General features: G+C 40.8%; 1 protein-coding gene across 1 annotated transcript; it reads right to left on the bottom strand.

Moving 5' to 3' along the window:
• Positions 1 to 21,583: 21,583 nt before the first annotated feature.
• LOC105039542 (probable WRKY transcription factor 2) lies at positions 21,584 to 26,397 on the bottom strand. Its single transcript, XM_073250878.1, has 6 exons — positions 26,132 to 26,397; positions 25,498 to 26,011; positions 24,290 to 24,475; positions 22,760 to 23,616; positions 22,516 to 22,674; positions 21,584 to 22,350 (listed from the first exon to the last, which is right to left on the bottom strand). The coding sequence occupies exons 2-6, from the start codon at positions 25,954 to 25,956 to the stop codon at positions 21,792 to 21,794; spliced, it is 2,220 nt and encodes a 739-aa protein (XP_073106979.1). The 5' UTR covers positions 25,957 to 26,011; positions 26,132 to 26,397; the 3' UTR covers positions 21,584 to 21,791.
• Between the last annotated feature and the right edge of the window lie 8 nt (positions 26,398 to 26,405).

Raw genomic sequence — 26,405 nt, 5'->3', positions numbered from 1 at the left:
ATATTTTATCAAAAAAAAAAAAAAGAGACTATGCTCGTACCTTTCCACTGGTCATTTTGATTGGCTAAAATACTCCTGATGTGAGTAATAACGACATGTTCGAAATTGGACTTGATACAGTAATAAATTGGAACGTCCGTTTATCTCAGCCAGATATAAAAATTCAGAGAAGTTTTTTAAGCGAGATTAGGAGTAATCCACTTCACTGCCATATAATATATAAATTAAAATATTAAAAATAATTTGGAAATAAATATTATAGAAGATGTTAAAGTTAAAATTTGTTCATTAGTTAAAATTTTATTTCTCATCAAAAAATAATCAATATTTTTGGTTAGAGGAGTTTTTAATATAAAGAACTAGAAAAAATCTCCAGCTCTATTTTCAACTGAAAAGCAGCCTCCAAATAAATTTTATGTAAAAATATCTATCCATTCCAAACATAAATTAAAAGCAACTACCTATTTTAGCTGAAATTATCTTTAAATCTTTTAAAATACCGTAGTATTACATTATCATATTACAGTATTCCTTTACAATAAGGTAGTATTACACTATATTAGTGTAGTATTTCTTTATAATAATATAGTATTATTTTATTATATTATATTAGTGTAGTATTTCTTTATAATAAGATAATTATATATTATATTAGTGTAGTATTCTTTTATAATAATATAGTATTGCTTTATTGTATCATATTAATGTAGTATTCCTTTACAATAAGGTAATATTACATTATCATAGTGTAGTATTTTTTTATTATAGTATTACTTTACAATAATGCAGTGTTGCTTTATAATAGTATAGTATAACTTTATAATAGTGTAGTATTACTTTATAATAATGTAATGTTGCTTTTATTATATAACGATATTATTTTATAATGATATAATATTATTTTATAATAGTTAGTATTGCTTTATAACTGTAAGGACAATTGGATCATTTCATCCTATTTGGATAATTATTTTTAAATTATATTTCAAATTAAAAAAAAAATTATTTGAAATTTAAGTGAATAGCTACTTTTAAGTTTAAATTTCATTAGGTATTTCTCATTAGTTTTTCTTTTTAATATGAGTTAAACTAGCAAAGATAGCTCTCCAAATATCATAGTGAGGGTAGAATTTGAATCCAATTGTTTCGTATAAAATAGCTTTATTGATTTCATAAATTAATATTTTTTTATTAAACATATTTTGATTTTTTGAGATATATCAAATTGTAGCATATATATATATATATATATATATATATATATATATCAATAAAAATTAATATTTTGGTTGACATGAGCAACACGACTAGTGTTTAGGATAAAAGAATGATTCGATTTTTAAATAATTTGATGCAACAGAACAAAAAGCAAAAATATGTTAGTCCAAATAGTTAGGACATAGATGGATCACAACTTAAAATGTAAAACAAAAAGAAAAATAGTTGTTAGCAAGAGGGATGAATTTTCATTTAATCTCATTTCATTAGTCATAACCTGAACTCTTAGAATTTCATGGTTTATGGTATCAAGATATCTTATTTAGGATGAATAGATTGGTTGTCTGTATCACTCGGCTGGTTATTTTCATACATATAGTTTTGTGAGAGACATCTTTATAAATAACTAGCTTTGCAAGATTTGTAAAAAAGCAAGGACCAATAAGATGAGAAAGAAGTACCATATCAATATCAAAAATATATATTGTTTACTAATAAATAATACTATAGATACGTAGATAGCTTGTCCACTATTATATACAAATTTAAGTGGGCACGTTTGTTCCCTTTATGATTGGATTACTTGGGAATTATTTGTCACGTCCCAAATTCAAGACATACATGACCATACTACCGAGAGAACCACTCTCGATAAACATAAAGCCTGTCAATTATAGTCAACTAAAATCCATCATAAATAAGATATAAAAAAAAATTAATTCTATCATTCATTAAATAATTAAACAAAGATTACTTCAAAGTATCTAAATCCAAAATCAAATATCAAATCTATCTCAAAATTCATAATAATTAACTATAAGTTCATGATCATCCGATCAACTAAGTTTCAGTTACAAAATTTTTAAACTTGCTATGCAAACCCTTAAACTTAGATCCTTCATCATTTCTAAAATTATTTCTCTATAAAAGAAAAAAATAAAGTAGTACGAGCAACACCAGCTCAATAAGTAAAATCTACACTTGCTTATTAGATTAAACCTATATTTTTATAAAATAATGTAATATTTAAAAAATAATAGATATTATAAAAATAAAATATTTTATAGGATAAATGATAAAATGATTTATAAAGATAATCATGCATACATAAATTATGGACCTTTTGTAAACATGATTTATAAGTCATTCTTGCCATGTATTTATATCATAGTTTAAAATTTTACTTACAGATATTCGTGTTATAGTTATTTTATATCCATGATAGGGCTAACATTTTTAATTGATAAAGTTCTAATTTTGTATGCCAACTTACCCTACGGTAAAGTCTGTGTTCTTATGAATGCTAACTCCTTTTGTCGACCTTTTTATAAGGATTCGTTTATAGCTATATGAAAATTTTTGAAATCTTTATATCTTTTTCTTAAAAGATATATATATATGTAGATAGAAAAATAATAAAATTAATGCTTCATAAATATATCATTTTTATAAAATATATTCATAGAATCACTTGTCACAATAAAATATATTTTTTTATATCTCATATGCTGATCTTTATTTTATGAAAAATATGATTTCATCAGCAATAGATCATTTAATAAAAAATATGATAATTTAAAAATAAATAAAGAGTGTAAGATCCGTTTATCTCATTCGTTCTAGATCTTTAGGCTTAATTAGAAGAATCAGATAATTCTATTTAAAATATTAAATTATAATCAATTTTTATTTGATAAATTCGATAAAATTAATTAATAATAAAAGATGACGGTTAACTAGATGATCAGTCCGATAGATCACACAAGTACCAAAGTGGTTCGGTGTCATCCTAAAGTACATGTCTTTCTAGAGAGACAGTGAAGAGAGAGTTTTTGTATCTCTAAAAGAGAAAATCATAATCAAGATCGTCAAGAATCATTTCAGGATGATTTAATAGGTGTTAATAATAATCAAATTTTATAAATATCTGATAAGGATGGATTGAGATGGACATACTGTATGGATATCGAAATGATTTTGGATCTCTTTGAAAAGACTATCTCAAGTTCATAATGAAATTCTTGGATCAAATAGAGAGAGAAAAAAAAAGTAGAGAGAAATCCTATAAAGAAGGAGAGCGACACAAGAGAGAAAATCCTTCTATCTATTTTTTTTTTTATGGCCATTTTAAGATCCATACTGCTGGTTGATCGGATCATGTTATCACATCATCTATTTATATCCTACTCTTTTACTTCTAAACTGTGGAATTTCTTTGCATTCATCTCAATGTCCCTCGCCTTAAGATGGATCTCAAAGACCTATTGTACTAAACAGAGAACATGCTCATTTCTCCATGGATCTGCGGCCATCTATTTTTATATTTATTGTTATCTTTGTTTGGTGGTGCTGGTAAGAAAGGAATGCTCGTATCTTGCTCAGCCGCTGCTTCTCTATTTCTATTATTGCTTTTAAAATTTTTCGTCATCTCAATGTTAGGTCTTTTCTTTGTGATCAAAAGGTACTTCCAGATTTTGGCAAGATTTGGGAGATGATTAAAAGTATCACACTATCACTAGGTCCACTGCCTCCATAATACGTCATGATCCTTTTGGTGTTTTGATTCATTTGCTACTTTTACTTCCATTGGTGACTCTGAAACTTGGCATTTGTTAATTTGGTTTTCTATCTGGCATGCTTTGACTAAAGTTCTCTTCTGCATCTGCTATTTGTTTTTTATTTCTAATTTCTCCCATTGCCTCTGCTTCTCTCTGGTGCAATTACCCATTGGTTTTTGCTACCATGCTTGTGCTATTTGCTTTTCTTTTTATCATCTTTTGATCCTGCATCTTTATTTGTGTGCATTTCTTTTGCTTCTTTTCATCATTGGTATAGTTTTTTCTTTTTAATAATATTGGGTGTATGTCTGGTCAGGACACCACCTTTCAAAATCTTTTCAGTACCATGAGATGCAACAGGAAGAAAAAAGAAATAAAACAAAAAAAAAACAATAAAAATACGTGGATCAGCCACAAAAGGGCTCGCCTCCACGGGACATGCAAACTTCACTATGAAAAAAAAAAATTTACAAGAGGAGACCTCACCCTCAACCCTTGTACACCCAATTCTCTCTCACCTGAAGTTCCCCTCACAAAAGCTCTCTCTCTCTTGAAGACCCCCTGAACCCTTGAAGTGCCTGGCGACTACTGTCCAGGAGCCTCCTGCTCCTTCTCTCTCAGCGCTCTCACCTCTCTCTCTCTTCTCGGGTTCGTACGGGCTTCGTACGGCGCAAATCTGAATCCACTGCCTCTCTGTTCGTCACAGGAGCCTTTTATAGACCTTAATCACTGCTTAGATCATGATTAGGACTCTTTAATCAACCCAAATCACGTCCCAGACCGTCGGATCAAGACTGGGAGCCTCCCATGCCGTCGGATCGCGCTTCGATCCACAGAATAATGCCGTGGACCACGAGAAATGCGTAGGAAACGCCCACGCGGTCCACAGGCCCCGCTGTGAACCGCCCGGTCCACGGTGGACCGGGGCAAAGGGGCCAGCAGGCCGCTGGCCTGGGCCGGCCCGCGCGCCCGCCTGGGCCACCGGGCCTGGGTCGTGCGTCCCGTGCGGGCCTCGGTCGCGCGTCCCGCGCACCGCCACCTGCGGCCGCGCCGCTGCCGCCCGCCGCCGGTAGCCGGCGGTCCTCCGCTGCCTCGATTCTCGTACCGACTTTAAAAGCTCGTATCTCCTCCATCCGAGCTCCGTTTTAGGTGATCTTGGTCTCGTTGGACTCCGTTTTTCACCGTGAACCTCGATGTGGGCTCAATGTGGGCTGAATCTCGAGGCGTCAAATCTTAACAATCTCCATCTCGACTTGATATTCGGCCTCCTCCAAACTCCGAGAGCTTCTGGATCTTCTCGCCCCCATGCCCTGGGGCAATCGCTTGCTGATCATGAATGGGCAAACATGGGAGTCGAGCCAGGCTGCTCGATTCCATCTCCGTCGTATGCTGTGCTCCTCCTGACCTGAGACTTGCTCGGGGCATCATCCTGCGGCAATAGGAATCTCACCTTGCGACGTCGCCTCTCGTCCTCCTGAGTCTCCTGTCTCGTGCCCGATCTACCTCCTGGAGCTCCACCTCGCTCTGGGCTCCACCTGGCTCCCGAAGCTCCACCTCGTACTGGGCTCCCCGCCAGATAATAATGTCCTCTGCTCCTCTTCTTCCCCTCCAGCACAATTCAATCGCCGCGTAGCACCCTCAGGATTCCTCCACCAGCTACCATTCTGTAGCCTCTCGAATCCAGTCTGCTAAGTGAGATAAGATTCTGCCTGAAATCGGGTATGTATCGGACCTCCCCCAATCTCCTCACTGCACCATCATGTGTCCTCCAGCTGACCGTCCCAATACCTCTGATCGCACAGCTTGATCCATCCGGCAGATATACAGTGCCCTCACTGTTCTCCAGAGAGTCAAGCTGCTCCTTTCTGCAACATACATGATAGGGGCATGCAGAATCTAATATCCACTGCTGGGAAGAAGTAGATACCTCATCAGATATCTTCAGGACATCTCCATCTGAATCGCTGCCGGCCGTCGCTACAGCAACCATCGTCCGATTTTTAAGTTGAGGGCAATCTCTGGCTAGATGCCCCAACTCCTCACACCGGTACTGGTTTTGCTCAAGTCCCTCCTGGACTTGGACCGTCCTCGTTGCGATCTCCTGTCCTTCCGTCTACCGCCTCCTGCTCCTCCAGAAGTCACCAAAGCTGAGCTACCGCCACCTGAGCTCGAAGTTGGGTTCAGCCTCCTGAGAACCTCATTCTGGAGTATCGCCGCGGTGACCTCGTCCATCCTGATAGTGCTCTTCCCCACTAGAAGAGCAGTCACCAAGGACTCGTACGAAGGAGGAAGCGACGCCAGCAAAACCAGCGCCCTGGTCTTCTCCTTAATATTCTCACCAACACTGAGAAGGTCGGTGAGGATCTTCTGGAAGTGGCTGAGATGCTCCTGCACGCTCTGTCCCTCAGTCATCCGCAGTTGGTAAAACTGCCTCCAAAGGAAAAGAATGTTGGTGAGAGATTTCGCCATGTACAACTCTTCGAGCTTCGACTACAGCACCGTCGGGGAAGTCTCGCTCAGCACATGGATCACCACCTCATCCGCCAGGTATATGCGGATGGTACTCACCGCCTGCATCTGTAGCCGTTTCCAATCTCGCACCTCTATGGTGGTCGACTTCTCATCGCATAAGAGAGAATCGATTAACCCCTGTTGGATGAGCACGTCCTTCACCCTTGCCTGCCACAAGGAGAAATTGCTCTTACCATCGAACTTGTTGATCTCCATCTTGATTGTTCCTGTTTTCTCCATCTTCAGTCTTGCTCACCACCACTGCAATCTGCGTCTTTGTACCGCCTTGCTCTGATACCACTTGTTGGGTGTATGTCTGGCCAGGACACCATCTCCCAAGATCTTTTTAGTACCACGCGATGCAACAGGAAGAAAGAAGAAACAAAATAAAAGAAAAACAATCAAAATACGTGGATCAGCCACAAAAGGGCTCGCCTCCACGGGGCATGCAAACTTCACTATGAAAAAAAAAATTTTACAAGAGGAGATCTCACCCTCAACCCTTATACACCCAATTTTCTCTCACATGAAGTTCCCTTCACAAAAGCTCTCTCTCTCTTGAAGACCCCTCTGAACCCCTGAAGTGCCTGGCGACCACTGTCCAGGAGCCTCCTGCTCCTTCTCTCTCAGCGCTCTCGCCTCTCTCTCTCTTCTCGGGTTCATACGGGCTTCATACGACACAAATCCAAATCCACTGCCTCTCTGTTCGTCACAGGAGCCTTTTATAGACCTTAATCACTACTTAGATCATGATTAGGACTCCTTAATCAACCCAAATCACGTCCCAGACCGTCGGATCAAGACCGGGAGCCACTCATGCCGTCGGATCGCGCTCCGGTCCAAGGAATAGTACCGTGGACCGTGAGAAACATGTGGGAAATGCCCACGTGGTCCACAGGCCCCGCCGTGGACCACCCGGTCCACGGTGGATCGGGGCAAAGGGGCCAGCAGGCCGCTGGCCTAGGCCGGCCCACGCCTGCGCGCGCCTGGGCCGCGCGCCCAGCTGGGCCGCGCACCCGCCTGGGCCGCCGGGCCTGGGTCGCGCATCCCGCGCACTGCCGCCTGCGGCCGCGCCGCTGCCGCCCGCCGCCGGTCGCCGGCGGTCCTCCGCCACCTTGTTTCTCGTGCCGACTTTAAAAGATCGTATCTCCTCTATCCGAGCTCCGTTTCAGGTGATCTTGGTCTCGTTGGACTCCATTTTTCATCGCGAACCTCACTGTGGGCTCAATGTGGACTGAATCTCGAGGCATCAAATCCTAACAATCTTCACCTCGACTCGATATTCGGCCTCCTCCAAACTCCGAGAGCTTCTGGATCTCCTCGCCCCCATGCCCTGGGGCAATCGCCTGCTGATCATGAATGGGCAAATATGAGAGTCGAGCCAGGCTGCTCGATCCCATCTCCGTTGTATGCTGTGCTCCTCTTGACCTGAGATCTGCTCGGGGCATCATCCTGCGGCAACAGGAATCTCACTTTGCGACGTCGCCTCTCGTCCTCCCGAGTCTCCTGTCTTGTGCCCGATCCACCTCTTGGAGCTCCACCTCGCTCTGGGCTCCACCTGGCTTCCGAAGCTCCACCTCGTACTGGGATCCCCGCCAGATAATAATATCCTCTGCTCCCCTTCTTCCCCTCCAGTACAATCCTATCGCCGCGTAGCACCCTCAGGATTCCTCCACCAGCTACCATCCTGTAGCCTCTCGAATCCAGTCTGCTAAGTGAGATAAGATTCTGCCTGAAATCGGGTATGTATCGGACCTCCCCCAATCTCCTCACTGCACCGTCATGTGTCCTCCAGCTGACCGTCTCAATGCCTCTGATCGTACAGCTCGATCCATCCGGCAGATATACAGTGCCCTCACTGTTCTCCAGAGAGTCAAGCTGCTCCTTTCTGCAACATACATGATAGGGGCATGCAGAATCTAATATCCACTGCTGGAAAGAAGTAGATACCTTATCAGATATCTCCAGGACATCTCCATCTGAATCGCTGCCGGCCGTCGCTACAGCAGCCACCGTCCGATTTTTAAGTTGAGGGCAATCTCTGGCTAGATGCCCCAACTCCTCACACCGGTAACATCTGGTTTTGCTCAAGTCCCTCCTGGACTTGGACCGCCCTCGTTGCGATCTCCTGTCGCTCCGTCTACCACCTCCTGCTCCTCCAGAAGCCACCAAAACTGAGCTACCGCCACCTGAGCTCGAAGCTGGGTTCTCCCTCCTGAGAACCTCGTTCTGGAGTATCGCCGCGGTGACCTCGTCCATCTTGATAGTGCTCTTCCCCACTAGAAGAGCAGTCACCAAGGACTCGTACGAAGGTGGAAGCGACGCCAGCAAAACCAGCGCCCTGATCTTCTCCTCAACGTTCTCACCAACACTGAGAAGATCGGTGAGGATCTTCTGGAAGTGGCTGAGATGCTTCTGCACGCTCTGTCCCTCAGTCATCCGCAGTTGGTAAAACTGCCTCCAAAGAAAAAAAGTGTTGGTGAGAGATTTCGCCATGTACAACTCCTCGAGCTTCGACCACAGCACCGTCGGAGAAGTCTCGCTCAGCACATGGATCACCACCTCATCCGCCAGGTAAATGTGGATGGTACTCACCGCCTGCATCTGTAACCGTTTCCAATCCCGCACCTCCATGGTGGTCGGCTTCTCATCGAACAAGAGAGCATCGATCAACCCCTGTTGGATGAGCATGTCCTTCACCCTTGCCTGCCACAAGGAGAAATTGCTCTTACCATCGAACTTGTTGATCTCCATCTTGATTGTTCCTGTTTTCTCCATCTTCAGTCTTGCTCACCACCACTGCAATCTGTATCTTTGTACCGCCTTGCTCTGATACCACTTGTTGGGTGTATGTCTGGCCAGGACACCACCTCTCAAGATCTTTTCAGTACCACACGATGCAACAGGAAGAAAGAAGAAACAAAACAAAAGAAAAATAATCAAAATACGTGAATCAGCCACAAAAGGGCTCGCCTCCACGGGGCATGCAAACTTCACTATGAAAAAGAAAATTTTACAAGAGGAGACCTCACCCTCAACCCTCGTACACCCAATTCTCTCTGACCTAAAGTTCCCCTCACAAAAGCTCTCTCTCTCTTGAAGACCCCCTGAACCCCTGAAGTGCCTAGCGACCACTGTCCAAGAGCCTCCTGCTCCTTCTCTCTCAGCGCTCTCGCCTCTCTCTCTCTTCTCGGGTTCGTACGAGCTTCGTACGGCGCAAATCCGAATCCACTGTCTCTCTGTTCGTCACAGGAGCCTTTTATAGACCTTAATCACTACTTAGATCATAATTAGAACTCCTTAATCAACCCAAATCACGTCCCAGACCGTCGGATCAAGACCGGGAGCCACCCATGCCGTTGGATCGCGCTCCGATCCACGAAATAGTATCATAGACCGCGAGAAATGCGTGAGAAACGCCCATGCGGTCCACAGGCCCCGCCGTGGACCGCCCGGTCCACGGTGGACCGAGGCAAAGGGGCCAGCAGGCCGCTGGCCTGGGCCGGCCCGCGCCTGCGCGCGCCTGGGCAGCGCGCCTGCCTGGGCCGCGCGCCCGCCTGGGCCGCCGGGCCTGGGTCGCACGTCCCACGCGCCGCCGCCTGCGGCCGCGCCGCCGGTCGCCGGCGGTCTTCCGCCGTCTCGATTCTCGTACCGACTTTAAAAGCTTGTATCTCCTCCATCCGAGCTCTGTTTCAGGTGATCTTGGTCTCATTGGACTCCGTTTTTCGCCGCGAACCTCGCTATGGGCTCAATGTGGACTGAATCTCGAGGCGTCAAATCCTAACAAATAAAAAATAATGGTTAACAAAAAATTTTCTCATCAATCTCCGTTATTTAAAAAATAAAAATTTAATAAAATAAAAATCTAATAATCTTCTACTATCTCATGGACTGCATCCGTAAATTTCATCTATTGGATAAGGATGTAATGTGAGGTAAACTAAATTCATAAAAATAAAATAAATTTATAATAAAATAATTAAGATGTACAAGATATGAATAAAAAAAATGATTAGAAGTAGAATTTTCATATTTTTATTTTATGTTAAAAATTTTATTGAATTTGATGTCAGATCTATAAAATTTTATTAATTTTATTGAGATATTAAAATTAAAATTTGAATTATTATATTTTTAATTTAAATTATTATCTAATTATTTTGCTGTGAAGTATTGATACCGTGATAAGATATTTTGTATGTTTATGAAAATTTTTTTTTATGAATATATGATGGTTATCATAATTTTTGATTCACAATATTAGATTAGAAGTATGATAATTTTGTTGTTCAAAGAAAGAAAGAAAGGGAAGAAAGAAAGAAAGAAAGAAAGGAAGGAGGAGGGAGGAAGGAAGGAAATAAAGAAAAACGGCGCACATGAACAAAGAAAATTGGACGAGGGCCAAAAAGGCGGCATTCCTTGCTTTATATGCTTGCCTACTCAAATGCAGCCATTGCAGAAAGGTCTCTCTCCCCTCTCAGTGACCGCCGACGGTGAGGTCTGGGCGTGGGGCCGGAACGAGGAGAGTCACCTCGGAAGGGGCGACTGCCGGTCCAAGGTCCCTCCTTTGACCCATTTTCAGCTTGATTTCGCCCCTTTTAGGGAATGCCAAATTCTTAAACTATGTTGCGATGATTTTTGGGCGCTGCCTTTCTGCTTCTTGGTCGAGATTTGGTTTCCCTCTCTCATTGCAGTTTGATGACGCTGGTTTGGAATCACTCCATCTATTGTGCGAGGTTTCTTTTTGTGACCTTTTCTATTGTCATAATTAAGAATTATTTCGGGCAATGCCTTTGATTTCTTGAATTTCTTTTGTAATTATTTGATCTGCAGCTTTTCTGTGATCTTGATTTTTTTTTTTTTTTTTTTGAAAATAGGTTTTGAAGTTCCAATTAGTGATCACGGCACAAATTTGGGTGGCTTGCTTGGAAGGTGGTCTTGATTCTATGGCCCGTCATGTGGTTGTGGATTCTTGTACCTGTTCAAGTTGTTGACAATTTGGTGCCTTTGGAATTTCTGGTAATACCCTTCGTTGCTACCTTTTCTATGAGTCATGATTCTTGCAAGGTGGGTTTTGGGGTACCTATTGAAGTTTGCAGGGTTTTTCTTGGGCTCTATGTATTATGTGTTGAACATCCAGCCTTTCGATGTACCTTTATTATTGAGCTGATTGATGCCTTGGTTTATTCCAGAAAATCTATATTAGGATATTTGTCTCTTGAAGTATAGGACATTTTCTTTGTTTTGCAAAATTAACAGTTACTGTTGAAAATAAGTTTCTCAGTTCTTCAAGTATTGCCCTAGAGTTTTAGGGTCTAAGAGTGTTGAATGAGTTTTTGCAGAAAACTAGTTTGTGTTCCTGATAAAAATTCACATTGAGTTGTTGACAAGTATTTCATTGATTTGTTACTGACGTGTTGCTTCTATGAGGCTAGATATATGAATCTATCCTTGTTTACATTTTGGGCTAAGGTTTCTGTTATATATATATATTGCTCCAAAAATTACTCTTTCCTTGTTTATCTCCCGTGACAGTTTGGAATTCTGATTCGGGTGAATCTCTATTTTGAGGAGATTGATTTTTTCTTTAAATAGGAGGCCGCGGCATCCTTCTTCATTGTGCGGATTCGAGTGTGCGGAAGAGATTCTAGGGTTTTTTGTGCGATTTGGTTTTCTCCCCCTGGTGTTCCTGTGCGGGCCTGTTTCCTGCTTTTCTCCCGCTTGTGCTCTTGTGCGGGTTTGCTCTCTGGCCTTTCTCCCGCTTGTGCTCTTGTGCGGGTTTGCTCCCTGGTTTTCTCCTGCTTGTGCTCTTGTGCTGGTTTGCTCTTTGGTTTTCTCCCGCTTGTGCTCTTGTGCGGGTTGCTTCCTGGCTTTCTCCCATTGGTGTTCTGTTGGTAGTCTACCTGTCTTCTTCCTTCTCGGTTTCATGGATGCCCTGTGCTGCTTCGGTTGGTAAGGAGGTATTCATCTTGATTTTTTGCCGAGGATTGAGAAATGTATCTTCACCTCAGGTATTATTTTACCTTGATCTATTGCCGAGGCTAAGATTGGTAGATCCGATTGGATCTTGGTTGCCTTCTATTCGATACTCTGTTGCCTTCTTGTTGGTTTCGGATTAAGATATTTTATACTTCATATTGTACATATTTTTCGGGACGGATTTATAGTAGATTGCTCCTCCTCCCCGTGGATGTAGGCCTCTTATGCCGAACCACGTAAATCTTGGTTTCTTTATCTTTGTTTATTTATGCCTGCAATGTGTTTGGTGAATTGTCTCAAAGAGATTAGATTTTAGATCAAAAGTCTAGGTCGATCCAATCCGGTGCGCGTAAACTCAACAATTGGTATCAGAGCTCTTGGATGACTGGTGACAAGAAACAAAGTTTTTTAATAGCTAATGATCCGACGTTTGTCTCTCACTTCACCACCATCAGGCATGAAGTGGCCGTCTTTAATGACACGGGAGATTTTTCACTATGGAAGGTAAGGATGAAATATTTGTTGGTTAAAGAAGATGTTGCAAAAGCCCTTAAGGGTATGGATTCAATCCCGGGAGATAATGAAGCTGCTAAAGAAGAAATTAACGAGAGAGCCCTAGGAACCTTGTTTTCAGGTTTAAGTGATAAAGTCCTACGCAATGTTGTGGAACTAGATACAGCCAAAAGTGTATGGAAAAAACTAGACAGTTTATATATGGCAAAATTCCTGACTAATAGATTATATTTGAGGGAAAAATTACACACATTTCGTATAACAGAAGGAACTTCACTTAAGGATCACTTGGATGAGTATACTAAGCTCCTGCTTGATCTAGTAAATGTTGGTGTCGATGTAGATGAAGAAGATAAGGCTTTGATTCTAATTTACTCTTTGCCTAAGTCCTTTGAGCATATTACCACTATCATGCTTTATGGAAGAGAAACAATAAGTCTTGAAGAAGTAGAAGCTACTTTGTTATCCAATGAACTTAGATTAAAAGTACAGCTTCAGCATCAAGCTCAGACTCCAGCTCAAGGTCTTACTGTTAGAGGTAGAGATGAACAGAAAAAAGGGGGAAGGGTAGAAGTAAGTCCAAAAATAGATCAAAGTCTAGGCCCAAAAGATCAAGTATTTGTCACTATTGCAAAAAGCCAGGCCACTGGAAATCTGAATGTAGACTTCTACAATCCAAAAGGAAAAAGGAACAAAAGGATAAAGGAACAATCTCTGATATAGCATCAATTGCAGTTTCTTCGAAGTCATAGCAGTATATCAGATGATGCAGTATTTACAGCTGTCTGCAGTGTTAGTCATGCTGACACTTGAATCGTGGATTCTGGAGCATCCTTCCACATGACACCTCACAAGGAATGGTTCTCTTCCTTTAGATTTTGTGAAGGTGGTACTGTTCTTCTTGGAGATGATGGTATCTGTAATATAGAAGGTATTGGAACGATACAAATTAAATCAAATTCAAATACCATGGTGATATTGGATGATGTCAGATATGTTCCTAAATTAAAAAAGAACCTTCTTTCAATACATGCCTTTGACAGAGCAGGATATGAGAGCAGATGGGGTAGAGGATCTATAACTATCAATAAAGGGGTATTAACTTTATTGAGAGGTAAATTAAGTGGCACCCTTTACTACGTGGATGGCAGTACAGTTATTGGTCAGGCATCAGCAGTACAATCTTCTCTTGAGCAGTTGACACATTTATGGCACTAGAGACTAGGACACATTTCAGACAGAGGTCTATAGGAGCTGAGCAGACGTGGTCTGCTGAGTGGTCAGAAGATTGGTGCACTTGGATTCTGTGAGCACTGTATATTTGGAAAACAACACAGAGTCAGCTTCACTACAGGCGTGTATAGGACAACTGGTATATTAGACTATATTCATTCTAACCTATGGGGACCTGCACCAATTACATCCAAGGGTGGATCAAGATATATATTTACTTTCATTGATGATTACTCCCGAAAAGTCTGGATATACACCATTAAAAATAAGAGTGATGTATTTGAAACATTCAAATGGTGGAAGTCTATGATCGAGAGGCAAACTGAAAGGAAAGTGAAAACTTTTCGGACTGATAATGGTTTAGAATTTTGTTCTACAGAATTTGATGACTTTGCAAGTCAGAAGGCATTATTAGACATAGAACAACAGTGGGTACACCTCAACAGAATGGTGTGGCAGAACGCATGAACCAGATACTACTAGAGAGAGTCAGATCTATGCTATCTAGTTCAGAATTTAGTAGAGATTTTTGGGCAGAGGCCGCTCACACAGCCTGCTATATTATAAACCGATCTCCAGCATCAGCATTAAGCATGAAGACTCCGGAAGAGATGTGGACAGGAAGACCTGCAGACTATTCAATACTCAGAATCTTTGGGTGTCCAGCTTATGCATATGTAAGAGACGGAAAGTTGAACCCCCGGGCTAAAAAGTGCATATTTATTGGATATGCATATGGGGTAAAGGGCTATAGATTATGGTGCATAGAACCTAGATCTCAAGGATTTTTAGTCAGCAAGGATGTGACATTTCATGAGACAGCCACTGCTTCAAGGCAGCTACAGCCTAATTCTTCTCAAAGTGATCAGGATCGGGGTCAATAGGATAGGACTGTTGTAGATATTGATCAGACTGTTAAATCACAACAGCAGCAGTCAAGTGAAGATACTTACAATGAACAACAACAACAACAGACAGATACACAGATTCAGACTCAGGAGGAGGTGACATTACAAGATCAGGATCAGATTGATAGTATTGCCACTCGAAGATCTAGGCGTCAGATCAGAGCACCTCAAAGGTATGATTTTGAGGATTTTGCTTGTGCTAAGTTAGTCTATTATGCTCTGAGTGTTGCAGACACCATTGGTGATGAGCCGACCACATATCAGGAGGCTATTAGTAGTTCACGGGCTGATAAATGGACCATGGCTATGGTTGAAAAACTACAGTCTCTAGAAAAGAATCAGACTTGGGAGTTAGTTAAATTACCAAAAGGTGAGAAGGCAATTGGCTGCAAATGGATCTTCAAAAGGAAAGAAGGAGCCACTCCTCAAGATTTTAGATATAAGGCCAGGTTGGTAGCAAAGGGATACAGTCAACGGGAGGGTATTGATTACAAGGAGGTATTTTTTCCTGTAATCAAACACTCTTTTATCCGTGTGTTACTTGCTTTTGTTGTTTCTCAAAATTTGGAGCTGGAACAACTAGATGTTAAGACAGTTTTTCTTCACGGTGATTTAGAGGAACAGATCTATATGCAACAACCACCTGGATTTTAGGTTTCAAATAAAGAAGATCATGTATGCTTACTCAAGAGATCATTATATGGTCTCAAGCAGTCTCCAAGACAGTGGTACCGCAAATTTGACAGATTTATGGTCGACCATGGATACAGTAGATCTCCATATGACAGTTGTGTGTATCACCAGCAGCTTTCAGATGGGTCCTTTTGTTATTTATTATTATATGTGGATGATATGTTAATTGCAGCCAAAGACATGTCAATCATCCAGAAACTGAAAGTCGAGCTCAGTACTGCATTTGATATGAAGGACCTTGGACCGGCAAAGAAGATACTTGGGATGGAGATTATTCGTGACAGACAGTCGGATAGATTTTTTCTTACTCAGCATAGTTATATTGAAAAAGTCTTGGACAAATTTGATATGTCTACAGTTAAGCCTGTCACTACCTCCTTTGCCAGTCATTTTAGACTTTCTGCCAGAGACTCTCCTCAGACTGAGGATGAGGAGAGATATATGTCTAGAGTGCCATATGCGAGTGCAGTTGGCAGCATCATGTACGCGATGGTCTGCACTCGACCTGATATTTCACAGGCAGTAAGCGTTGTAAGCAGATACATGGATAAGCTTGGAAAGGCTCACTGGTCAGCTGTGAAATGGATACTTAGATATCTAAAAGGCACTTCTAAATTGGGATTGATATTCACTGTACAGAGTAATTGCATAATTACAGGATTTTGTGATTCAGATTATGCTTGTGACTTGAACAGGAGAAGATCTTTGACTGGATATGTGTTTACTCTTTCTGGATGTGCAGTCAGTTGGAAGGCTACTTTGCAGTCTACAGTTGCTTTATCTACCACTGAAGTAGAATATATGGCATTGACAGAGGCAGCAAAGGAAGCTATTTGGCTAAAAGGGTTGGTACAGGATTTGGATCTCGAACAGGATTATTTAGACATTCATTGTGACAGTCAGAGTGCTTTGCACCTTGCCAGAGACCAGATGTATCACGAACGAACAAAATATGTAGATGTCAGGTATCACTTCATCAGAGATTTGGTAGAGAAAGGTGATGTCAGACTTCAGAAAATATACACTGCCCATAATCCGGCTGACATGTTCACTAAACCAATTCCTGCAATAAAGTTCAGGAATTTCCTGAACTTGATTGGTATAAGCATTTGGTAATGCCCTGCGGGGCTTGTGGTGAGGAGGAGGTTATAAAAGTTTTTTATCCACATTTGATATAAAAGGTACAATATTTGTCGCAAGGAGGAGGATTGTTATATATATATATATTGCTCCAAAAATTACTCTTTCCTTGTTTATCTCCCGTGACAGTTTAGAATTCTAATTCGGGTGAATCTCTATTTTGAGGAGATTGATTTTTTCTTTAAATAGGAGGCCGCGGCATCCTTCTTCATTGTGCGGGTTCGAGTGTGCGGAAGAGATTCTAGGGTTTCTTGTGCGATTTGATTTTCTCCCGCTGGTGTTCCTGTGCGGGCCTGTTTTCTGCTTTTCTCCCGCTTGTGCTCTTGTGCGGGTTTGCTCTCTGGCCTTTCTCCCGCTTGTGCTCTTGTGCGGGTTTGCTCCCTGATTTTCTTCCGCTTGTGCTCTTGTGCTGGTTTGCTCTCTGGTTTTCTCCCGCTTGTGCTCTTGTGTGGGTTGCTTCCTGGCTTTCTCCCGTTGGTGTTCTGTTGGTGGTCTACCTGTCTTCTTCCTTCTCGGTTTCACGGATGCCCTGTGCTGCCTCGGTTGGTAAGGAGGTATTCATCTTGATTTTTTACCGAGGATTGAGAAAGGTATCTTCACCTCAGGTATTATTTTACCTTAATCTATTGCCGAGGCTGAGATTGGTAGATCCGATTGGATCTTGGTTGCCTTCTATTTGATACTCTGTTGCCTTCTTGTTGTTTTCGAATTAAGATATTTTATACCTCATACTGTACCTATTTTTCGGGACGGATTTATAATGGATTGCTCCTCCTTCCCGTGGATGTAGGCCTCTTGTGCCGAACCACGTAAATCTTGGTTTCTTTGTCTTTGTTTATTTATGCCTGCAATGTGTTTGGTGAATTGTCTCAAAGAGATTAGATTTTAGATCAAAAGCCTAGATCGATCCAATCGGGTGCGCATGAACTCAACAGTTTCTATAGTTTTGAAACTGAAGGTAATGAATCAAGTTCCAGATTTAAACTGCGTGGGCTTTCGCAGAAGAAATAACAATTGGCAAAGCCTTCATAGGATAAGAGCTCTTAAGAGAATTCTTAAAAGCTCACCATGATAATAAATCGAATTGTCTTTCCCAATAAAACAAAATTTAAGTTTTTTAGTGCTGCAAATGAGAAAACTTTTCAGCTGGTCAGATTAGAAGAGTTTCCAAGCAAAGAAAACTTAACAACACCGTACAGTTCAGATGGAATGAATGATAGAAAGCAGTTTCAACTAATCAACTCTTTCATTGTCAGCAATGGTGTATTTGTAATATCAAACAAGCTTTCAGTATTGCGAAGGTCAACAAGCCTGTTCTTATGTTTTTGTGAGTTTACCGATGACAAAGACACATGGAACGGACCAGAAAAGTGTGGCAGGGTTGGATCATGTGGGAGTCCAAGCTGCTTTCGCATCTGGTGTAATATCTGCAGCTATTGGGGATGATGGTTCTCTATGGGTATGGGGCTGAACCAAGCATAGCCAACTTGCTCTTGGGAAAGGAGTGACAGAAGCTACCAGGCCTCCAGCATTGAGGCACTTGCAAGGCATGAGATGATAAAGGCGCTAATTGACATTCTAGTTCTATAAGAAATGACCAAAAATTCTTCAGCTGAACTCTGTCAAGAGTATGCACTGTAACTCATGTGATATTAACACTTGTTTGACAGTGCAATTGGAGTTAACTGATATAGGGAACTAATGTAATAAATCATCTGCAACAGAACTTTAAAACACAGAAATATGGACGAGTTGGCAAACCACAAGAAATAGGTTGTCAAAGTGGAATTTTTGCAGTGTTGTAGATGATTTAGCACAACATTGTCAATATCGATTTCTGATCAAGTCTGTGATTTCAAGTTTTGTTGCAGATGATTTATGACATTGGTTCCCCATATCAGTTAACTCTGATGTGCAACTACTGTTAATATCACATAAGTTACAGTGCCAATGCCTTAAGCTTCATGTATCTTTTATTATATTTTATGGTATAGTGAAAGACTTTATGGGAGAAAGGGGGCAGTTATTAGATAAACCACCAACCTCCAAATTCTCACAAGCCTTTGGACAAGTCCACTTCTTTGCTACAAGTAATGGACAAACAAGTTGCAGAAAAAGATTAGAGGAAGAGAAGAATGTGCCCATCATTTTGGAGCCTTGCATCGTATATACTGAACTGAGTTCTCTCAAGAGTTTCTGATGTGGCTTGTGGTTTTGATATTCCCTAGTGCTCTTCAGTGAGTATTCACTCCTTCGATCATCACCTAATTTTGGATGTTTCTGTCAGTTTCAACCAGAATCTTTATAGAAACCATTGCATCCTATCGTCTGTATATTTATGTCCTCTTTTCCTTTCATGCCTTGCATTATCAGTTCATGTGCTTTAAAGGGGAATTGTATTTAGGAAGTTAGCATTTATGGGCTGATTCATGGTGTCACTATTTAACAGGTGTACTGATGAGGGTGTGTATATACTCATTCAAAAGAACAGGAAATGATGAACTTCTAGGGAAATTATTACTCCGGGCTTTTAGATGCTCCCCTAAGTATTGTTTTTGCCGACTTAAGGATGGAAATTATTACTCCTCTCTCTCTCTCTCTCGCACGCACGCACAGAGCAGGCCTTCGTTGCTCTCTAGTTGTGTGTCAGGCTTCATCACATGGAGCTTCAGAAGGAGGAACCTACGTGATCTCATGGGGATGAAACCGGCGCTACCAACTTGGACGCTAGGATTGAGACGATGTTCCTAGGATGGTTGAAGTTGTAAGTAGAGAAAAACTGGTCTGTTTCAGCCGGACTTGTATGTTCAGTTGCTCTCACTTTCAAAGGGAGAGGAGGCTTGGGCATGGGGTGCCGGCCGAAATGGATGACTTAGTTTTGGAAGTTCAATGGATGAGACTGAGACAAGTTCTTGTGGAGTCTTTGGAAGACAACCTAATCTTCTTCTTGTTGCTGAATGATGAAGGTGGCTCATGAGTTCACCCGAGGTTATCTCTCTCTCTCTGAATGATGAAGATGGCTCATGAGTTCACCCCAGGTTATCTCTCTCTCTCTCTGTTTTTTCTCCGATAGAAAGGGAGGCTGTAAGCCACCCAATTTTTGTTAAGGAATGAAGAAAAAAGAATGTAATTAAGTGATCAGCTCTTTTGAGGAGCTGTTTCCAATCGGAGAGCTGCATGACCCACAGTTCACCGCAGCTTATCGGATCAACTATCTATGTTATATCTGAGACTGCAGTCTCATCAGATGAAAGAAAATGTGAAGGGGGGAAAAAGATCTAAAAATAAACAGAAGGATGCAGGATACCATAAAGTGAATGTGCAGATACTGTGGATAACAGTGTTTGCACGAGGGCCGGAAGCAGTCGGTAGCTCTCTTTTCTTTGGAGGCCCAGGGTCACTGACTCACTGTTAAGATGCTCATGTACAGCATTGAGGCCCTGCCACTTTCGCTTGGCTTAATATTTGTGGATTTATTCCGGTCGTTGCGCAGAGCCTTGTGTCCAGCCTTTAAACCTCAATTACGAAATAATTGTGGATCTGAATAAAATGGAGCTATACTTTGGAAGATAATTCCCTTTTCTTTGATTTCAAGAAGTGGGAGCACTAAGTTAAATTTCATTTAATAAAGCTTTAAAGGGAACAACTGGATTATGTCTATCATGTGCATAATTTTTTTTGGTTCTAATTATTTATTTTCATGCAGTTTATCTTGGGAAGATTAAGGAAACTGTTGTTGAGGTAGTCTCTGAAGCATTGTTACACAACCTGATATTAACAATCTTATTCTCTGAAACAAGAGGCGTGATCATTCAAAGCATCATAGAGGCCAAAAAAATGCACCACTTCAAATGAGTGATCACAATCTATGAAACAAGATATATGATCCTAAAGATCAAAATGACCAAAAGAACGCCACCTTCTAATAGCTCCAGATTCTCTGTAGAAGTGAATAATTTCCCCACTCCGCATGATCTTCCATGGTAACAAGAATTAATACAGGAGTCCTTCCCTTCAATGAATTGTGTTTTCAATTCTTCTTCTGGCGGTCTGTTTTTAAGGAGATGGTAATATATTGCAGCAAGTTTATTTAATCTTTGTTCTTTTAAAATCCTAGAAATTCGCCAGGGTGTACGGTTTTGAACGCAAAGTTAAAAGAGGTTGAAGCAAATATTTGTGCCAGATTCTTTTAATGCTAAGGTCAAGGTTTAGCACCTGGAATTGCTTGAAGACTATACATGATAAGAGATTGATTTTAACCGAAAAATAATATGATATGGACGTAGGGAAAGATTTTCTGGGTGAGGGCACTTCCACCACGAAAACTCATGCCACAATATTGATATAAGCTTATAGAGACGAGAGTAAGCCTGTCGAGCAGAGTAACAGTTCGGGTGCACAACAAAATGGTGCCGGAGAATAAGAACTTTCAGAGCCCCTCATGCAAGGTTTAGCTCAATGGATTGTGAGAAAAGTTTAGTGGTTCGAGTACTTTGATGATGAAGGTAAATTATCGGCTTCTGTCTACTTAATTATATGCCTGGTGTAGCTGAAAAAAGATTAGACCATGTCAGCTTTTGCATCTGCTATTCTCTGGGTATGCCTAAACATAAAACCATGAACCCTAGACATGGACGTAAGAAGTTCTTCCTATATGGGTGGTGATGTGTCATCAGATAATATGAATATAAATTTCAGAATATTATAAAATGAAAATATCTATGCCCACAAATACCTCTTATATCGTCAGAATAGATGGTTACCATCCCAAAATTCATATCTTCATGGAATTAAAGCTTTAGGCAAGTTCATATTAAGATCTAGTTTTTGCCTAAGGTTATGTGTAAGCTTAAGCCATATAGTAAACTTGAATACAGGCTAGGTTAGGCCTGATCTAAAGTTTGAAGTTCCTTTGGAGAGGCCTGTTAAAGATGCCTATAAAAAAAAAGCAAGGAATGAAGATGGAGAGAAAAAAAAAAAGAAAGAAAAGAAACAAAAGAGTTGGTGAACGGATCTATGCTTATCATCCTACTACTGTTTACAGCTGAGGTCCCAGAGGTATCCTTCCCGTCAACTGATGGTTGATCGACGCTGGCAACCTGGGCTCTGATATGGGCTTCTCCTCGGGCTCACCGTTCGATGCCATGAACCCTCCTTCAGAAGCTCTGTGATGGTCGTGCAGAAATGAGTAACCCAAAGGGGGCATTGGCATTTGCATGGAAGCCAGGGGGCCAAATCCAGCCATTGCAAGGTTCATTGCCAGGCCTTGGTTTATCCCAAATGAGAAGCTGGAGGTTGGTGCAAGCTGACCACTTCCAGATGTGCAAGCTTTGCCCAATGGCGGTGGCCACTCCAGCCTAGCCAGCCTCTCTTGCATCTGAGCTAGCTCTGGCCTTCTATCAAGGCTCTGAGGTTGGGGTGCTGAGGTCTGTGGTGCATTGAAGGATCCACAACTAGCCTGGCAGTTGTTCCTCGCAGCTGGGACTTCATGGTTGTGCTTTCCCTCATATGTTGTGATCACTGACTTGAGATCATGAGATGCCCTCTCAACATGCTTTCGAACTATGCAACCTGGATTCGTACACTTGTAATAGCTTCTGCATCGCACAAAATAACTCGACTCTTTCAAACACTTATTCCACAACCCCTATGCTTCCCGTCAGTGGAACGAGGACCAAGAATAAAGAATTGAGCAAGGCAATGATCTTATTATTCTTATATTGATTGATTGAGAAGGAGTCATCTATGATGTACCAACTTACCTCGGATTTGGGTTCCCTTTGACCACCTTCTGTCCATATTTGCGCCAGCGGTACCCATCATCAAGGATATCAACCTCACTGGTGGTTTGGACCACAACCCTTGGTTCACGTACTACTTTTGATGATGCACTCATTTCTAATGCTCCAGCATCTAGCTTCCTGAACCAACAAATCCAAGCCAATGAATGCTATGTCACTCAATCTAACATCTAAAAGCTACCATCAAAAGCCAAGAGAAGCTGACCTTCGTTTTGGTTCGATCTCATCTCCCTCACCATCACAACCCTGTGACATACTGCCATGGTTTGCCTGGTCATTCTCCTCTTGATTGTTGGATAAGGCGGAGGAAACATCCATGGCATCCTTGATCTCACAACTGGCGCAGCCCTCTGTGACCAGCATTGAAGTGGATGTGTCACGGAATTCAGCGGCTCGAGAAGGAGATAGTGTTGCCTCGAGGCCATCATTCCTCCCATCATGAGCACTGGTTCCATTTCGAGTGTTCACCTTGGAGTGTTGTTCCCCATGGCAACCGGATTGCAAGCCGCGCTGTTCCGAACCCTCAAGCTGCATGCTTCTGAATGAGTGAGAAAGCCTGGGGTGATTGTGAGCTCCCTTGTAAATTATCTCAGTTATGTGGCCTTCTTGGGAGCGCTCCACTTTCTTTTTCACTGGACAATTTGGATGAGTACATTTGTAATAGCTCCTTGGAAATTCACTACCTTTAACCTGTTTCTGACCATACTTCCTCCAGTTGTATCCATCTTCAGCTGGAGTTCCTACAGCTAGAGATGAGACTTCTCCTTTTGTGTCAACTCCTCCATCCTGTGGGTCATCAGGAGCTGGAGGGTGTTCCCTACCCATGACAGGATAAGTTGTGCTCTGGTGGAGCAGAGTTTTCTCAGTGGTATCTCTCTGGTTGGTTGAATCATATAAGCCATCTTTTCTTAAAAGAGAGTCATGTAAGCCATCCTGAAGTTTGAAATCTTGCTGAGGTTGGCATTGCAAACTTGGTTCAACACCTTTGGTTTGAGCAGGACAATCTGATTGAGCCAGTTCCTTGATATTTGACGAATGCTGGTGATTAGTTTTTGGGTCTGCCTGGAGATAGAATGAATCATTAAACTGATGGATCATGTGATGGAAATAATTGGAAAGTCAACTAAAATCTTTATCAAAAAAAGGCTGCATTTTGACATATCTAGGTATTTCATGAAGAGCAGGCAATAATTTGAGATCCAAATGGGTCCAGGAAAATTCTATTTTTGTTCAGGTATTTAACATGATGGTTTCGCTATAAAAATGATTAAAGAGGAGCATAAAACCAACACCAACTACAAAAGGGTATCTGTTTAGATAATTCGTTCAAGCACATGTTGATGGGAAGAACATAATACAAGCCTGCATATGCTTTCCTTTAACAAAATTCAAACAGGGTCACCATATCATGAGCAATCCTGACTCTAAACACCTCAAACGAACAGAAGGAAAAGGAAGTTAAGATGATCCATGCGAACATTTGGCATACTCCTTTCTGATAGAATACACCAATATTTTCAAAATTTTGCAATCTACTGACAGAACTAAGATGAAATGTACATGTTTTGCCTTTTGAGATACAAGAATGGCCAGAGAAGTTTTGGGGCCTTGTTATTTTGTAGCTTCATCAACTATTTCTCATGTTATATGTACTATCATCAACCACCATCTTTTACAGATAAAAGGGTAAAAGAAAATCTTATAACAACAACACAAAATGATCAAGGCACATTACTTTGTTTTCTGCACATGAAGTATAACGAGAGCTTGATCCAAGCTGAGGCTTGAAGGCAAATAACTGAGGATCCATGTCTTCAACTGTGTGACTATCTCTTTTATCAGGAGTGGTCCAGTCAGACATTGAGCAGTTATTAGTGCATTGTGTGAAAGGAAATTTGCCCCTAGTCGGTGAAGATTCAGCCTGAAAAAGAAAATAACAGAATTTATATGGAAAAACATTGAAAATAAATGGTCTAATCAGGCAGTTATAATGATCAGGTCTACTGGATTCGACAAATGAAATCATGAGTTTTGACTTTAGAAGAATAAATGTGAACTTACAGATTCACACATCAATCCTGGAGAAATATCTAATGCAAAAAAAGAATAGAAACTATGAACTAACATGGATGACTGTAACTAAAATCAAAAGACAAATTAGGTTCATGAGTTAAATTTAATTCTTCCAACAGTGCGAGTTTTGATAATACTGTTTCCATTAAGATTTCTGACGGATGAAAACGTTGGAAGTTGACACAACAAAATACTGATCTATGGTATTTGTTGTTCATTAAATTTGTTTAAAAGTTGAACTCAGGATGTACAGGGTATATGTAGTAATCGAAATTAATTATTTCATGAAAACTGTACCTCTCAAATCCTATGGATATGTAACTTAAGTTTAGTAATATGCACTCCTGCAGAAATCACCCCTCCAGAAAAGAAAAGAAAGAGAAACAAGAACTGTCAGTGGAGTACAACTTTAATCAAGCATATGCATGCCAATGTTCATGTGGATAAAATTTTCATAGCTTGGTAGAAACCTGCTAAATATGTTAGTAAATGCCAAATAATATACTCCAGTAAACAGAATGGTTTCACAATAAGTAGGGAGAGTGATTTTCTTTATAAAAAAAAAAGAAGGAAACCTTGAACAAGGATGATTTTCTACATTTTATTAATGAGCGTATATATATACATTAATATGTTAACATATAATCAAGTAAGCTCTCCATTCTAGAAAATTACTTCAGAAAACTGCAGGGATAGGTTCCACGACTCAAAAAAAAAAAAAAAGAAAAAGAAAAATCAGAACCTAAACATTATAGAGAGGGTGCTAGATTACAACCCGAACTCATCCAAATTAACTATTAACTAAATCTTCTTACATAATATTGCATATATCACAGTCTCAAAGCGAGATTGCCATGAAACCAACTTTACCATAGAATTAGAAAGAAAGACTGGAGAATTCAACAATGCTGCTGGACTAAGACCAGGAGGAATCGTGATATAAAGAGGACAGACATCTGTGGTTGAGGAAGAGAAGATCGCTTGTCTTATCTCAGCTGTATTAAGCCTTAAAGAACTAAAACCAGCTCTTGCTGCTATCCTTTCAGCAAGACCTCCTCGCATGCTTGATTTTTGAACATCCAACGAGCTCAGTTCTGATGAAGAGTCACTTGGGAATTGAATTCTAGTCTCACTCTCTTCATCCTTAGAATTCATAATCACATCCTGCTTGTCGGATGTCGAAACTTTTGCCTGATTTCCATTTTGCATCGAGTCTGAGGACTGAGTACCAAATTCATCAGACTTGAAATCTGAAAGAAATGATCTATGACTGGGAGTCCATGGCATCATCTCTCCAATTACGACAGCATTGTCATCCAATCCAGCCATGATGAGGAACAAATCCTTATCTAAACTCAGTGGAGCAAGTCTTGCTGGATTTACACTGGAAATCAAAAGTAAAATTAATGACACAAGCTACTATCTTCTTCACAAGATACTGTTTGTTAAATCAATAATGAATCGTATCAATTTTCCATGAAGGATGAAGAAATCATTAACCTACTTCAAGTCTTCTTTTTCCAGTTAAGATCAAGCGCGACAAGCTTTCTAGCCGATCCAAGAAGCTCTTCTTTTCCTTTTTGGAGATGATTGTTAAGAGGAAATGATGGAGACGCGCAAGGCCTGAATATTTGAAAATATAAAGGAAGAACAAAATTAAAAATAATTTAAAAAAAAAACAAAATACGCTCAAGAGACGACCAAAGTCTTATTGTCCAAAAGCTACTTAAATGAAATGGAGGTAAAACAAGTCCACCAACCGGGGAATGGAGCAGCAT

This window comes from Elaeis guineensis, chromosome 1 (assembly GCF_000442705.2).
Source record: "Elaeis guineensis isolate ETL-2024a chromosome 1, EG11, whole genome shotgun sequence".
Taxonomy (NCBI): Eukaryota; Viridiplantae; Streptophyta; class Magnoliopsida; order Arecales; family Arecaceae; genus Elaeis; species Elaeis guineensis.
The sequence above is the reverse complement of the archived record's forward strand: the minus strand, read 5'-3'. Positions and strand labels throughout refer to the sequence as shown.